Source organism: Cucurbita maxima, unplaced genomic scaffold (genome assembly GCF_002738345.1).
Source record: "Cucurbita maxima cultivar Rimu unplaced genomic scaffold, Cmax_1.0 Cma_Scf00034, whole genome shotgun sequence".
In the NCBI taxonomy this organism is placed as follows: Eukaryota; Viridiplantae; Streptophyta; class Magnoliopsida; order Cucurbitales; family Cucurbitaceae; genus Cucurbita; species Cucurbita maxima.
The window spans coordinates 2,115,329-2,132,786 of NW_019272050.1; the positions used below are offsets into that span (position 1 = coordinate 2,115,329).

Consider the following 17,458-nt stretch of genomic DNA (forward strand, 5'->3'; position numbering starts at 1 on the left):
CAAAACATCTCCGAATGAGCAAATTATATTTTTAAACTTTTTTTTTAAATGAATTATTGGAAAACGTAATACATAAATATTCTTAAATTAGGTATTTCCATTAAAAAAAAAGTGATAAAAAGGAATGTAATCAAATTGGCCTAATTATTCAGTTGTATGCTTTTGAAACATCAATTGCAACATATTCCCTAACTACAAGTATAGTCCTCTAACTAAAAGTATAGAATTATTAAGACATTTATTTCTTCATTTATGAAAGAAAATAATGAGGAGAAATTATGACAACAATATGTTTTTATCATGATATTTTTAAACAATAATAATAAATGTGAGCATATAATTCAATATTAATTTATATATATTTTGAAAACTTTATATCTTACTGAAAAAAATATACTAAATGATGATTATTTGATCTCTAACTATTAAAAAGTATTATATAAATTCTTTAGTTCTTGAAGATTATCAATTTATTTCAATAAAAATTGAAAAGAAAATAATATTTCAATATGGTGGACTCTTTTATGGATTACCATTCTGCCACGTCAATGACCTTTTGCCCTTTCCCTTCTTTTTATGCATTAATTATGCACTCTACTGTCCGCAACTACCATAACGCCCCTTTCTTCAATAAGGCGCGAAGCTCGCATTTTATACTCGTTATTAAATAATATATTGATTTTTGTATACATCTTATTATAATTACTACAGTAACAAGCCACGAACGTAAATAGCATATATATATATATATATTTCATATTTTAAGTAATTTTATATTTTTTATCATATTATTCTCTCCTCTAAGAATATGTCGAGCACTTGCCATACTTACAAAATTAACAAGAAAAAAATGTAAATAATGTAAGTTTATATCTCCCCAACATAAAAGTTCAATGATAGATTACAATCCAATGACCTATTATTGTTTTTACATATGAACATTCATTTTTTAGTCCATTTCAATATTTCTCTTTTATTTAGATAAAATAAATATTAGAATAAATCTATGCGCGTGATTAATTAGATAATGAATCTATCCTCCAACCGAATATTATTGTTTTTTGAGTACAAATCAATGAAGTAATTTTAAAAAATGTGGGTAGGTGAGAATTCTCGTAACGTGACATTTTTGCTCTCACCCACCAACCAACTTTCCCAACTTTAACCTTCATTATTCAACGACTCCAAATAATAATAATAAATAAATAAAACAAAAAATCATTGTTAACGTTTAATTAGTTTAATTTATTTTAAATTGGAGTTAATCACCAATGTTCGTTATTGATGGTTTTTTTAATAATATCTCCTGCATGCAAATTTTATTTAAATTAAAAAATATTAATTAAAATACAACCGTCTAAAATAATTTAATAGATAAATAAAGAATGAACGCATGATAAATCTTGTTATAATTTTTTTTTTTTTTGGAGTTAAATATATTACTTGAGTTACATATCGATCTATAATTATATTCAACTATTTAAACGTAAATATTATATTGCGGAAAATTATGATATAAATAAATAGGTTAGAATATAAATTACTATTTTGAAGACTATTAAATATTTAAAATCAAATAGTTTAACTATTAAACATTTAAAAAAATTTAAACCATGAAGACAGAAATTGTATGCATTATTGTTAAATATATGTATTTATGAATAATTAAAAATAAAATGACAATAGAGTTAATAAATATGAAGTAGTCAATGGAATCAAGTATGTATTTCTTAATATAGAAAAAATGTTTAAAATTTTAGAAAAAAAAAAAAATCTAAAATCTGTGTATGTATATGTCACACTCATTATTCATTACGAAAACTTATAGCATTTTTTTACGATATCATGCCATCATTTTTTACGATATAAAGTTGGGCTGGCATTGCCCAGCATTTTAGGAACAAAATGATGGAAATGTCATTGTTATTCTTTTTCTGCTTTAAAATTTTCTAATTTACGAAATAAAATAAAATAAAACAATCTTATGACCGAATTATAAAAAAATATATATACATATATAGGATAAGATCGTAAAAGTTAATGCACGAAAAAAGTTGAATTGAGTGGAGAAGGCCCCAAAAGAATTGGTTGTTTGTCTCCTAAAAATGCTCAAGAGAGAACATACATGCATTTCTTGAGTCATCTTCTGTATCTAAAGGGTACCAGAAATTGCTCGAAAAGGAAGCATCAAATTGAGTGTGAACGATGAGAAAAATGAAGTGGTAGTAAAACTAAAAAATTATCGTGCAACGCTTACCCAGTTAAGATTGTGTTTTTGAAATACGTGTCGTAATTTAAATCTCATATGGATAAAAATTTGTGAGCCACAGGGTTTTAATGATGGGTTTGCTTTGAATATGGTGGAACTATGCATTTAATAATGGCCCCATTTATTTATGTTGTTCGTCCCTTTATGAACCCTACTGCTATTCTGATGGCTCCATCTTGTTCTTCCCCACAAATCTTAAAAAGTACGAGCCCTGATAGCAATTTGATCTTAGACATTGTTATATCCTTTAAAACAATTCTCCATAACTGTTTTTAAACGGCGTTTGGTAGATTTCAATTTTAAACCATAAAATATAAAGTTGGGTATTTAGTAAGTTAATAATAAATTGTTATGATTTAATTACCATCATTAAAAAAAAATTAAATTTTGACATACAGGTTTGATAAATAATTTCAAATTCATGAAAAAATAAGTTTTAATGTCAAAATTTCTTAGGCTTTTCTCTTACATTATATATTTAATTTTATAAGTCCAATAACTTAATCCGTTTTTAATTATGGAAGAATATTAAGATACGGTTTAGATTAAAATGAAAATAATCACGGTAACCAAAATAAATCTGATTTTTCTCCCCTATTAAATTGTCAAATTTTGTTGTATAATATTTAGAAAACTAAAATAAAAAATGTATATATGGGCTGTAACTAAATGGGCCCAACGATATGGGCAGTCTCTCTCAGGCCACATACCCAATTAATAGATTCATGTCCTACCTACGTACGTAACAATTCAAGCTCTTTCTCTCCGTTTTAAAACATTTCTTTATAATAAATATTTCGATCTACTTTCCACTCAATGCGAGATCTCACAATTCATCCATCTTTGGTTTGCTAACACACAACCGATGTTTTGTTTTAATACCATTTATAACAGTTCAAGTTCACCGCTAACAAATATTGTTCGTTTTCACCCCTTACGTATCGCAGTCAGTCTCACGGTTTTGCCTCTACTAATGAGAGGTTTTCACACCCTTATAAAAAAAAGTTTCGTTTTCCTCTCCAACTGACGTGAGATCTCACACTTATAGAGAACATAAAATCTAAGAAAGATCACAAGTAGACTTGGAATTGTTTATCGGAAATAGACTACATAGGAGAATCTTACACTCTAAGAAGACCAAAATCATCCCTCTTTCGAGAGTTGACAACAATGATAGAGAGAATCCAAGGATCGTCTTAGAGCCCTAAAATTTTCTTTACTAAATAAAATTTAGAGAAGAATCTTATATTCGAGAAAGACCAAAACTGTCCCTCCTTAGGTACAACGAAAATCTCAAGGACAATCCAAAGACCACCTTATAGCCTTAAAATTTTCTATAAGAAATTTTTGGTCGTAATATGATGGAATAGTTTTATTGGTATAGTATGAGTTTGACCAAATTAATGAGGTTGCCTAATATTGTGGTAGACTTATTTGCAAATCACATGGAAGCATAGGTTCACTAAATGCCAATTTGAAAATTAATATTTACTCAAAAGTGGTTCATACGTGAATGTTTTTAACTATATATTTTGAGTACAAATCTTTTTATTTATTTAGAAATGTAATTAAATTATTACTAAAAAAAACGTAACTAAATAAGGTCAAACAGAATAATTCAAATATTAATAATTTTGTGAAAATTACAATATAAAATAATTAGATTTCTTATTATACGTAAGTTTAGACAATTAATTTCGACGTGTGCGTGCATAACATGAATCTTCATAAAATGATTATTTTAATATCATATAGTGTGAATAAAAATACATGCGAGGCACATTGTTTATTTAACTTATATTTTAAATGTGATTTCTTTCCTGAATTGTTATTTAGAAAATGTCCATAAATTGAAAATTTATTGAAAATTAAGCTAATAATTCTATCCACAGACAATATTTTAACATTTAAAAATTGAAAAACCAAAGGATATTTATTATTATTATTATTATTATTTTGTTGAAATATTGCTAATATCTCTTATTTCTTAACATATGAGTTCAAAATAGATTGAATGGCAATACTTTATATTACCCATTAGCACCCAGTCATTGTTGAACTAAAAAAACTATTATAAAAGAAGAGGAAAAAGAAGTAATGCAAGAACTAGTGCTTGATGAGGAAGAGAAGCGTCCATCAATGGCGGCAACCATCCGGCACGTGTAAGCTCCTATCAGTGTGCCATAAAGAAATAGGCTCCTAACCATTAAAATACCCTTCTCTTCTCTATTCTCCTTCTTCTTTTCGACCATCTCCCTGTCTCAAATGTTTGTCCAACTTAACTTTTCTCTGCTAAATTGCATGTGAATCCAACCCTCTGAAATTCCAACGCCATCATTGCCAACAACCCAGAACGTACTGAGCCTTTTCCAACCGTTTCCCTTCTGGGTTCCATACTTTCCTTAGCTTCCAATTCAATTCTCCCGTGTTTCCCCCTTTCCCCTGCGAATGGGGTCGTTCAGAATATTGTAATCAGAGCTCTGTTTCGATTGGTCTCGTGGGGATTTTGAAAGGTATGTGAGGTTTCTTGTTTTAGCTTTATGCGTATTGGGTTTAATGTAATTTAGGTATTCGAAACGAAACCAAACTGTACGAACTTGTTTGTTTCTGGGGATTGAGATTTTGAATTTGTGTTGTTGGGTGATTATGGAAAGTCAACTTGTAGAGCTAATTTTGCAGGTATGGACCAGAATTGCACGTAATTTAGCTTGAACGGATAGTTTTTGTCTGAGAAAATGATGAAGAATAGCTTCATCTTCCTTGAAATTTTGTTGTTTATAGCGATAATCTTACCAGGGGCTCTCACTGAGCCAGTTGAAGACAAGCAAGCGTTGCTTGATTTCTTCCATAACATCCCACACTCGCCTTCTCTCAATTGGAATGAGAGTAGTTCTGTGTGCAAAGGCTGGGCAGGAGTGTTTTGCAACTCTGATGAGTCTAGAGTAGTAGCCATTCGATTACCGGCGACCGGTCTGCTCGGTCCGATTCCTGTCAATACTCTTAGCCGCCTATCTGCACTTGAGACTCTAAGCCTTAGATTAAATAGGATATCAGGGCCTTTCCCTTCTGATCTTTCCCAGCTGGAAAACTTGAGTTCCTTATATTTGCAATACAACGAGTTTTCTGGTCCTTTGCCTTTGGACTTTTCAGTTTGGAGGAACCTTAGTGTCATTGATCTATCTAACAATCTCTTTAATGGGAGCATTCCTTCTTCAATCTCAAACTTGACCCATCTGACTGTTCTGAATCTTGCAAACAACTCATTTTCGGGCGAATTTCCCGACCTTGATATTCCGAGTTTGCAATGGTTAGATTTGTCTAACAATAGTCTTATAGGAAATGTGCCTCATTCTCTTACAAGATTTCCAAGTTGGGTGTTCTCCAATAACAATATTACCGTAGAACACGGTGCAATTCCCCCGTCTTTTCCGCTCCAGCCTCCCGCTGCTCGATCGACACGGAAAGGAAAAGGACTAAGTGAATCTGCAATATTGGGTGTTGCAATTGGTGGTTTTGTTGGATTTATTTTGGTAGCAGTTTTGTTGACTGCTTGCTGGTTGAAAAGGAGAAAAGAAAATGTAAGTTCCACAATGGAGTCCAAAAAGAAGGAAACATCTGTGAACAAAAGGGGATTTGAGAGCCAAGAACAAAAGAACAACCTTAATTTCTTCATGGATTCTAATCTTGCATTTGATTTGGAAGACCTGTTGAGAGCGTCTGCCGAGGTTCTCGGGAAGGGAACCTTCGGAGTGAGCTACAAGGCAACGTTGGAGGACTCGACGACTGTGGTAGTGAAGAGGCTGAATCAAGTGACGGTTGGAAAACGAGAATTTGAGCAGCAGATGGAGTTGATTGGAAACATTAAGCACGAGCACATCGTTTCGCTAAGAGCATACTATTACTCGAAGGACGAGAAGCTTATGGTCTATGATTACTATGGACAAGGGAGTGTTTCTGCAATGTTACACTGTAAGTATTCCATCTTTTTGTTCCTTCTGCAATAATTTCTATACAACTCTCTTGTGAATCTGTGTTCTAAACCAATCGACGAATCAATCTAATGTTGTAGGTAAAGAAGGAAATGGTTTACCGTTATTAGATTGGGATAGTCGGATGAAAATTGCAATCGGAACGGCTCGAGGTCTTGCTCATATTCACACAGAAAATGGTGGAAAATGTTCACATGGAAACGTGCGAGCCTCAAACATTTTCCTAAACTCTAAAGGGTATGGCTGTGTATCTGATGTTGGTTTGTCTGTGTTGATGAATTCTATTCCGGTACCAGCCACGAGAACGGTTGGATACCGAGCCCCTGAAGTGAGCGACACTCGGAGAGCATCGGAAGCAGCGGATGTGTACAGTTTCGGGGTAGTGCTGCTGGAACTCCTGACTGGAAAGTGTCCCATACATGTTGAAGGTGGTAATGAAGTGGTTAACTTGGTGAGGTGGGTGAAGTCCGTGGTGAGGGAGGAATGGACAGCAGAAGTGTTTGATGTGGAGCTTCTGAGGTATCCAAATATAGAAGAAGAAATGGTGGAGATGCTGCAAATTGGGTTGTCTTGTGTTGCCAAAATGCCTGAGGAGAGGCCGAAGATGATGGATATCGTGTCGAGAATCGAGCAAGTTTGGCGAATGAGCACCGGAACGGGACCATCATCTGGATCAAGATCGGCGCATTCTACTCCAGTTCGTGTAATGGAAATCGGTTCGTCCTCATATTCACATTGAAATTTCTAATCATCTTTGTTCTGTTATGGTGGTTACACAGTACATAGGCTTCTTCTATCCCCTTCTCATATCCGTTCATTTAAACCGCTTGAATTGGAGATTGTTTTACCATTTTGGGTCTTTTTAATAAATGTTTCTTTTCATTGCATATGAAATTTTATACGCTATTTTACATTTGTGCCTAATAAATAAATATTTTAACTTTAAAAAATATATAATATATTTTTTAACTTTAAAATATTTAATAAATTTGTATTCATATATTTTAAAATTTTTAAAATAATTGATGTCTATTAAGACCATGTATTATATGTAAAATCGTAAATTTAAAAATTTATTATAATGTGATAATTTAATAACCTAAGAAACACAAAATTAAAAGGGTAGATATTAAACTTATAATCTAAATCTCTAAATATTAGCATACAATCCTCGAGCCATTTATTCATTCATATTTGTATTCTTAACAAAGTAAAAGTTTCAACATAATTGATATTTAAAGGTTCAAATTATCATATTCACCTTTATTTTTATATATATATATATATATATATATATATATATATTTATATTTATATTTATATTTATATGTGGCAACCTTAATGGACTAAAAAGATTTTAAAAGCATTTGAAATCTGAATAAGAATTTTCAAATTTCTAGTCAACGACTGATTTTCCTGCCTAATTTAAAAAATAAAAAGTATTTTTTTTTTTCAAATTTGGTGAACTTATAATAGAAGTTGACATTTTTCACAAATTTTTATATATATATATATAAAAAAAAAAAGAAATTAAAGTATCTTGAAGTCCTTATACTTTTAAACTTAATATATTTTAGTCAATTTATTTTCAAATATCTGAATTCAGTATATATACTTTTAATAAACTTTAAAATTAGCCCATATTGTAAGATTTTTGCTTAAATTTTCAAAAAAATAAACATTAATCATTATAAATTTGAGAAAATACATTATTTTCTTGAATATAAATTATTATTGTTATTTTTTTAAGTTTGTTAAATTACCTTGGTAAGATTTATTCCATTACCAGGTTGGGCCTGGCTCACATTGAAAGAGAAACGAGCCCAAGTTACAATGGGCCTTGACCCATTAAAGGCCCAATGAAGTTAAACCAGAAAAAGGGAATAATTTTCTTTCGCGGCAGCTTTCGGCGAAGGAGGAGGTGCCGTAGATTAAACGCTAAGTAGGGCCCATACAATTCTTAAAAAAATTATTTTACAATAATAAAAAATTAATTTTGAACCAATCAAAAGCGTCGGCTTTGGGGCAGGGCCCCACACGCAGAAAACGGTTGTATAAATTTCATTCCGCACCAAATCACAAATTGTTGTTTTCCTTTTCCTTCCTCGTTTCTCATCCTCATCCTTCTCTTCGTCTTCTCCACAAACCCTCACACCAGACCAGACCTAACACAAGCCCTTCACGTGGGCCTCTCTCTGGTATGATTTCCCTTTTTTTCTCTCTCTTTTTTTTTTCTTTGTGAATCTGCTTGTTTCTCTGTTGGCGCTCTCATCTGAGCTTTGGATTTGGATTCTGGATCTTTAGATTTGTGTTAGATTTTGTTGATGGCGTCGAAGAGGATCTTGAAGGAACTCAAGGATTTGCAGAAGGACCCTCCTACATCATGTAGCGCTGGTATAAAATTATTTTTATTTTTTTGCCTTGATTTAGGCTGTTTTGATTCCATTGAGTTGATTGGTCTTATCATATTCATCGTTCTCTTTTGTCACACGACTTCATCTGGTTTTCTGATCTGTCTGAGAGTTACTTTTTTCTTGTGCTTGTTGATTGTTGACTGTTTATGGTTTTGTCTGCTGAGAATATATGCTGATAATTGCCCCGAGAAATTTTCAGGGAGGGTTTGTTGGCTGAAAATTGTTTGGGGTTTCCTTACCCAGCTGATGGAAGAACGATAGTCAGATCACGCTCACGTTATTTTTGAAGAGGGAGAGAATTGAGTCAATGAATCCCCCTTTTTAAAATATATCATAATTTGGTTCTAGTGAGCATGTCAGTTCATGTTTTTAGATAATTTCATTTAGGAGTGTTACTTTCTGTCTCACTGCATTTGTTTTGGTGTTATTATTTTATTGGTAAGAAATCGAGCTCTGACAAGGGAATATACAGAAAAGACTACAAAAGGAAACAACTTTCAATCCAAATGAACACCACCCAAGTTGATACTTACAAAATGTCTGATGGAAGAACGCCCACAAGGAATCATTTAACCTAACAATTAACAACCTCCTAAACTTCCTCCCAAGGACTCTCCACCCTTCTGAAAAATCTTTTAATTCCTCTCGAGCCAAACTCCCAACCAAAACAACAAATAGATGCTTGCTATGAAAATTTTCCCTTATTACAAAAGGGACAAATGAGGAGCGCCACCTTGATCATGGAACCACAACCTCTACTGCGAGCAAAGTAAGGGCCAAAATACAAAACTCTGATTACAGAGGGAATAAGCAAACTAGCAATCCCACAACAAACGATCAATGTTTTCTTTGTGCCTCCTGCAAAGAACACACCACTTCTGACACAACACAACACCACACCAAGGAGGAATGTTTCAGTGTTATTATTATCCATGCTGAGAAGAGATGATGTCTTATGGTGTTGTAAACTTTTATTGAAGAAATTTTGTCACTTTAGCTTGGGATACTCACATATGAAACTAAAGTTTAGATATTTGAGATCGCTATTGTACTCATTTCTCCTTACTGTAGATTTAACTTTGCTAACTAAGGTTTAGGTATTCAAGAATTTTGACTTCATGACAACCTTCAATTTTTATTGCTTCTAGAACCAAAGTTAACACGCTTCAATGATTGGACTTGAATATCAAGGTGTTGGCTATGTTGATTTGTTTCACCCTTGTTGATAAATTTAGATTATATGTGTTCGCATAAGAAAGAAGACTAGGTTCGAGGAGCTGCACATCTTTTTCTTAGTGTTTATTTTAATTTTAGTTTTTAGTGTGTCCTATATGGTCTTTGTGGTTTGAACAGTAGGTTCCTATTTAGGGGCTGACTCATGTAAGAATTTCCTCAGGTCCAGTTGCCGAAGACATGTTTCATTGGCAAGCTACCATAATGGGTCCTCCAGACAGTCCTTATGCTGGGGGTGTTTTCCTTGTCACCATTCATTTTCCTCCGGATTATCCTTTTAAGCCTCCTAAGGTATGACTGTTTCTTGTAAATGGCTATTTACTCTTTGACTTCTGTGCCCTAGCATTTCAAACATGAGCTAATGATCTTTATCTTGTTTTTCTTAATCTTTCTTGTTTGATCTTTAAGCTCAACTATTTTCAGCTTAAGGGTCTGAATTGGGCAACTTGTTTGTAATTTCTTTTAGCTGTATTGAGCTATAGTAGCATAGATGTACGTTGATATGCAGTGATGCATTTGCACCTTTAGTTGATAGTTATTCAAGTATGCATTTTGTCATTTTTCCAGTTGTTTGATGTAAGTTTCCAAGGATGTGAATATGTTGTCTTCAGACTGTCTCTAATTTATTGGTGGAGAGGTTCAGCCTGTTGCTGGGTTTAATGCTATTGTTTGGTCATCCGTGTCCAAGGCTTTTTGTAATTTCCCTCATGGTCTTATCTTTTTGGACTGAGGTCCTTTTCTGCATAGCTTGGCTGTTTATGGATACCCATATGTAATCTTTTCATTATTCTTGATTGAATTTCGGTTTTAAATAGAATATATAAATATTAAGGGGAGAGATCCATGGCATGAGTGCAGGCTAGATTCATTGTCTTGTCCTGTCATCCGTTTGTTTCTTTATTTTTTCTACCAAGGGTATTGCATATAATTTGATGAACTAGGCATATGGGTGTGACCACTTTATCAAATAGATGGTGACTCAAACACAAAGGTTTCGCCTAAGAAAATTTATTATGATTCTGCAATTGTCTGCTTGTGGATTTTTTTGGATGTCACTTTCTTACTTTTCTATATTTCATTATTCAATGAATCTGCAGGTGGCATTCAGAACAAAGGTCTTTCACCCAAATATCAACAGCAATGGAAGTATTTGCCTTGACATTTTGAAAGAGCAGTGGAGTCCTGCCCTAACTATTTCCAAGGTTTTCCCTTCAACTTAAAAGGGGGAAAAAAAAATCGCATATCTGGATAACTTTTCCTCTTGCTAGCTCCTTTAACTTTGTAATGTCTATGCTATATTATCCCATATGCCTTTTGAAAGATTTTGCATGAATTGACCATTAACTTAATTAATAACGAGGTTAACCCTTTGCCCAAATATTATGAAGGAATATCCTCTTCACCTAGTCTCCATCATCAATATTATTGTTCTTGTTGTGGAATGTGATCAGCTTCCATGACTTAACTGATGGTTTTTGATATTTTGTTCCCATTTATAATTTTGACTTCACTGATGTGTGTCCTTTGGTGTTCTTCTACCAACTACTGAGATCGTACTTATCTTGTATCCCTGTAACCAGGTCTTGCTTTCAATCTGTTCCCTGTTGACGGACCCAAATCCAGATGACCCGCTTGTGCCTGAGATCGCTCACATGTACAAGACTGACAGGAACAAATACGAGACGACTGCTAGGAGCTGGACGCAGAAGTATGCCATGGGCTAAGCGATGGTGACTTAATAATAATACATTTAGGCCTGTCGTCCTCATTTTTATGCTCACCTGCTTGTTCTATATATGAATCTTTATTTGTCAGTCTGTCGCAACCATCCTAAGCTTCTCTGCTTGAGCAAAGAAAGGTCGTTAACATTTTCCTTTCATTCCAATTGGAAAGTATTTTCTTATTTGGTTGTGTATTAATATAATTTAATATATATTTATATATATATATATATATAGGGCACTGAAATGTATGTTCAGTTCGTTTTCTATGGTTCTTTTCTTCTCTTTTCCCTTGGCTATTAATATAACACTATTAGTTGGCGTTGGAACTGATCATTTACCAAACATTGTACATTCATTCTGCTTTAAGTTGTCAACAATTTAAAGATGGTCACTCTGCATTTGAGTGAAATTCCTTTGAGACCAGTTCCCTTCGCTCTTCACTAAGGCATCAAGCTCTTTGACAAATGACGACCGACGGCGCAGCTACGTACAATGAGTCAACCCAATTTTCATTTTGTTAGGTTAAAGTTAGGTTGAGAATCATTTTGAATTCCTTTTACATACCTTCAAGACGCCCAAGGACCAAATAAACATTAGCTACAACTTTAAGGACTGAAAGTGCACTTTGTCGTCAAATTAAAAAAAAAAAAAAATTAATAATATATTTAAAAGGAAGAATAATTGATCTTTTTTGAAATTCAAAAGTGTAATAAATTATGCTTTTTGAAATGTAGAATTGAAGATTTTGAAATAAAAAGAATAACAGAACACACGTTTTAAATAAATAATAGGTGACATTTGATTTTGAAAGAGAATATATATAACACTTTATAAAATAAAGAATGACAATTTTGAAAGAAAGCATAGATAGATAACATTGTTTAAAATAAATCACATTTTTTTTTAGTGATAAAGCATATTATACTTTATTCAATACATCACATTTTTTAATGAAATATTAGAAGACATAATGATGCAATAATTTCAATTGTAGAATACATAATTTTTTTCAAAAGAAGTGCATACTACACATTTTTCAATGTCATTTATGGTCGACACCAATTCAAAGGTAAAATAATGTTGTTATTATTATTATTATTATTTTATGTATATTTAGCGTGTGAAATTTTAAAAGAGAAAATTTTGTATAAGATTACTTTAGATTGTTTCTCAGCTCTTCGACCAAGTAAACATCGTGATAGGATGGTTGATTACTGCAAAAGGCGTCATCAATCTAAAACAGAAGCAAGCTACCTTTCTTTGATTCACCTTCTCAGTTGAAAAGGAGAACCAAATAAGCTCTAGAGGTGATCATGTTAGGTTCCTAAGTTGAAGACAATTTCAATTATATAAGAAATGACATATTCATTCTATATTATCTTTGTATGTATCATAGGAATAAAAAATAATAATTTTTTTTTTCATTTTTAATTATTAAATTAAGTGGAGCAGCATTTGAAATCATTATATTATTATTATTTAAAAAAAAATTCTTAAAGAACCTTGTATGAATGAAGCTTATTGGAAAAGAAAAAAGAGTGATAAACATGAAACATATCAATCTTTCACTTGGAACTTGAAGTGCCCTATTAAAGGCAGACCAGAATTTGGTTTATAAGTGATGGGCCTCCCTTCCTTTTATTATTGGGGCTGGCCCATTACTAGCCCACCACCAACACAAATTACCTTTTTCTCCCTAGCCTCAAACCCAACCTCCTCATTCGCCATATTGGCGTGACTTTTTTTCTAATCGCCCCCGTCTATCGCTAACATATATTATTTGTTTTGACTCGTTACGTTTCATCATTAAATTCACGATCCACCTCCTTTGGGTGTCCAGTGTTCTCAATGGCACACCCTCTAGTGTTTGGCTCTGATACCATTTGTAACAATCCAAGTCCACCAGTAGCAGATATTGTCCGCTTTGACCCGTTACGTTATCGCCGTCAATCTCACGATTTTAAAACGTGTATACAAGAGAAAAAATTTCACATATTTACACGGAATGTTTTGTTCCTCTCTCCAACCATTGTGAGATCTTGGAAAAAGTCATGTTCTTTCTAACACTCTTAAACATCGTTAGAAAAAATTACTTGGGAACGGTGGGATTTAAAGTATAATTAGATGAGTTGGATAGATAAATTCTAAGATATAAAGAATAAGTAAAGTTAAGCTACATTTTTATGAAGATAAACTCGAATATATAATATTAATATAAGTTAAGGTGCTGCAAATAAAAAATTGTCAATTTTTAATTTTTATTGTAAGTCTCTGAAATACAAGTTCCATGCACGATCCCATTGAAACACTTCCAGCTTGTTCTAAAAATGTGAGCCATTTTAGTTACTTTAATGTTTTTAATGTTAGGGACCACGATTATGTTTATACACATAATTAATTTGTGCTAAGTACGTGAACCTTTATATTAATCAAAGTATCACAATTAATGATTTTGTGTAAACTATGCTTTCAAAAAGGCTTAAATTTAGTAAGTACTAAAATATTTGACTTGATGATCTTGAATCTTTTTAGTATGAAACAAAGCGTTCACTGGTTGTTGAAGAATTTATTAAAGTTACCTGTAGATTTGACTTAACTTAGATATATATATATTGCATTAACGATAATGTATATAGATTTTGAGAGGTTGCATTGGTCATGATGTCTTGTAACTAGAAATATCCACGAGGTGGGATGAGAACAAGATCACGTACAAAGTTTTTTTTTTTTTTTTTAATTAAAAAAAATATTTATTAAAAATATAAAATATTCTAATAAATCTAATAATATTTTATAAACAAAATATAAATATAATAGGGTGTTCAAATAAATTTCTAAAAATAAAAATTTCAATAGTGGTAAAAAAAATTATTTATTTATTTATTAAGTAGGTAAAATAATAATAATAATAATAATAATATATAATCTTTGTTCTCACTTGCTCTTCCATTCTCCATCCTATTTGTGGTGAGTACCTAAATATCTCTACTTGTAACGCTCCATACTCAGGATTTGGAATTTAGATTCAACATCTGACGACTTAGGCATTCTTTTGTGACATGAACATATTATTTACTTGTATTAATGTGGTTTTAAGAGTCCAGACTAATATCCCCACAAACCAATATTCATTCACTGCTTCTAAATTTTTTTTTGAGAAGGTAATCGAACGTAAACATATGATTTTAATTTGATTGTAGGTTAATGATGAGTAAATTATTGAGTATTAATGAGAGTGTGGAATATTAATATATTAGAGTAGTAAGAGTGATATGTGGCAAAGAAAAATACAAAAAGAAGAACAAGTTAAAGCTTTGGAATGAGAAATCAAATATTTAATATGTTACAACTTCCCCATAAAAATCATTTCAATAACAAAACCAAACTCCAACTTGATCTCTATGCCTTCAAAAATTCATTTTAAAATACATGCATACATACATACATATATATATATATATATATGTTTGACATTACAAGCACTTATAGATGGTGACCCATGTCCTGAAATTTCATTTCATTTTATTTTTTAAAAAAAAAATCATAATTTTGTGAATACAATTACACAAAATATATATATATATATATATATTATTATTCAAAAGTCAAGATTAGATTAATTTAAATAAATACGATCGTGCACACGAGTGGGAAGCTGTAGTCCCTAAAAAAGGGATTTTTTTTCTCTCTTTACGTAAGAATTAAAACAAAAAATACCTAACCTCATCAAAATGTAAGTAATAAAAACTAGAATCTAATAACATTAATTAAATGAAACTTTGGTGTTAATTAATTAAATTTATATTATAAGGCCACTAAAACCAGAGATGTCATGCAGCCCACTTTGATAAATTAAATTAAAAATTTGTAAGTTTAATTATAAATAGAAACCCAATTGAATTATGATGAAGAAGAAACAGAGACAGAGATAAAATAGTTGTTGGATTTCAGGGTTTGTATGTACGAGAAGTCCCAAATTTCGGGCTTTTTGGAACTTGAAAAAATTGTATAAAAAGGGTACAACAAAACAAAACAAAAAACATGTCTTTTTCTTTAATAATAATAAAAAGAAATGTCTGTTTATTGTACAAAATTCCCCATTTTGAGACAAGAGAATTTCACATTACTATGAATTAGGTGCAGATGCAGCTCTTTTATCCCCTCAATTTCAGCTCTTCCTTTGTTTTTTTCTTTTTGTATTTTACACAAACACATTAATATATACATAGAGAAGTTAAATGAGTTCCGCTAAATAATAATACTCCTGTGTCAATTTCAATTTACTTTATTGGACAAATGTCGGTTATCTTCTCAAAAGTCAATAGTTTGATATTTCACTTCTACGAACAGTAAACTCAAAGTATAACTAAAAAAGGTTAATAATCCATATGTATCCCTTTAATCGTAAGTGGATATATTTAACATATCGTTGTTAAGAATATGTCACTATTGAGTTCGTACAAAATATTTCGATATCGGTTAAGAAGAAGAGATATAGAACAACGAGTGCAATTTATATTTTATTGTATTTAATAGATAAATGAATTCTTCCACTAAAAAAACATTGGTTAATGTAAGGTAAAACATGGTTGATTGATGGGAAACCCTAATTTCAACAAAGAAAGACACGTCAGCTCCACATGGGGGAGGAAATAAGTAAATAAGATTACTATTATTATTATTATTATTATTATTATGTATAGGTCGGAGCAAAGGCACGGCTGAAGGTCGGCCGTGAACGCCGCCGGTAGCCGGTTGTTTTCGACAGTCGTGTCAGTGGGACCCGCCGGTGTTATTGAGGAAGGGGACAAAACTATCCTTATTCACCTAGTTTAGATTAGTGAAAATGGTTAATTAAATGAAGTTGTGTGTGACATGAAATATATTTTTATATAATATACTTGGAATTTTAATGTGACACCTACAATCTCTTCTTTTTCACCTTTTTTATTTTCTTTAATTAAAGTTATTTCTTAAACTAATTCTCAAATTGTTTGAAAAGGATATTTCATTTTGATCAAACTCTCTATTAAACAATCATAATCACTTTTAAAACGTTTAATTTAATACATCTTCCTTTATAAATATTATATAATCTTTTTGAACTTATCATAAAATAATTCCACTGTAATCATTCATCGTTATAGTTCCATTTTTTATGAGATCTCTTAAAAAGACGTTTAAAATATGTAAAAAACTAATATAAAATTAGTTTGTCTAAATCAACCATCAACAATCAACCATAGTTTTACTTTTAGTTTACCCAAAAGAATTCATTCCAACAAAGATGTATTTCTTACTTATAAACGCATAATCGACCCCTTCATTAGTTGTGGGACTCCTCTCTCAACAATCCTCAAGAGAACACTGATCTTGGTTTGCGCACCCTGATTTTCCACTCGTAAAATAGGCAATCACCCTTTCTAGAGGTAGAAAAAGAGTTTTTAAATGTTCTTCACCTCTTTTTTGACGGTATGCCTCTAGAAATCTCTAGTACGTTTAGCTTCACGATTGTATTTGAAATTGAGCACAATATATTTTTGCACTTATTCCACGTTTAAGGTGTTAGAGATATTCATTTAAGTCGTGGAGACGTGCCTTGAATGGGACAAGAATGAGGAAGTGGGGAGAGAAATCTCTCCATTTGGGGATAGGGATTATATTCCCGTCCCCATCTTGCTCCACCCATATAAAATTTGATGAAGATGAGAATAGAAATAGGAGAAGAAGACGATAATAGGCAAGAGCATCTCTAAGTTGATGTATTCGGCCTCTCCGTACAAGTTTATCATGCATTTTGATGAAGAAAATCTCGACAAGCCTATAAAC

The 17,458-nt window shown here is 31.9% G+C and overlaps 2 protein-coding genes across 2 annotated transcripts; both read left to right on the forward strand.

Annotated features, from left to right (window-relative positions):
- Positions 1-4,331: 4,331 nt before the first annotated feature.
- On the forward strand, positions 4,332-7,145 carry LOC111467768 (probable inactive receptor kinase At4g23740). Its single transcript, XM_023112827.1, has 3 exons — positions 4,332-4,782; positions 4,949-6,238; positions 6,339-7,145. Exons 2-3 carry the CDS (start codon positions 5,005-5,007, stop codon positions 6,995-6,997), a joined length of 1,893 nt encoding a protein of 630 aa, XP_022968595.1. The 5' UTR covers positions 4,332-4,782; positions 4,949-5,004; the 3' UTR covers positions 6,998-7,145.
- A 1,179-nt stretch (positions 7,146-8,324) lies between these two features.
- On the forward strand, positions 8,325-11,887 carry LOC111467770 (ubiquitin-conjugating enzyme E2 10). The gene is made up of 5 exons (XM_023112830.1): positions 8,325-8,456; positions 8,563-8,652; positions 10,069-10,196; positions 11,003-11,107; positions 11,486-11,887. The coding sequence occupies exons 2-5, from the start codon at positions 8,583-8,585 to the stop codon at positions 11,627-11,629; spliced, it is 447 nt and encodes a 148-aa protein (XP_022968598.1). The 5' UTR covers positions 8,325-8,456; positions 8,563-8,582; the 3' UTR covers positions 11,630-11,887.
- The last annotated feature ends 5,571 nt before the right edge of the window (positions 11,888-17,458 follow it).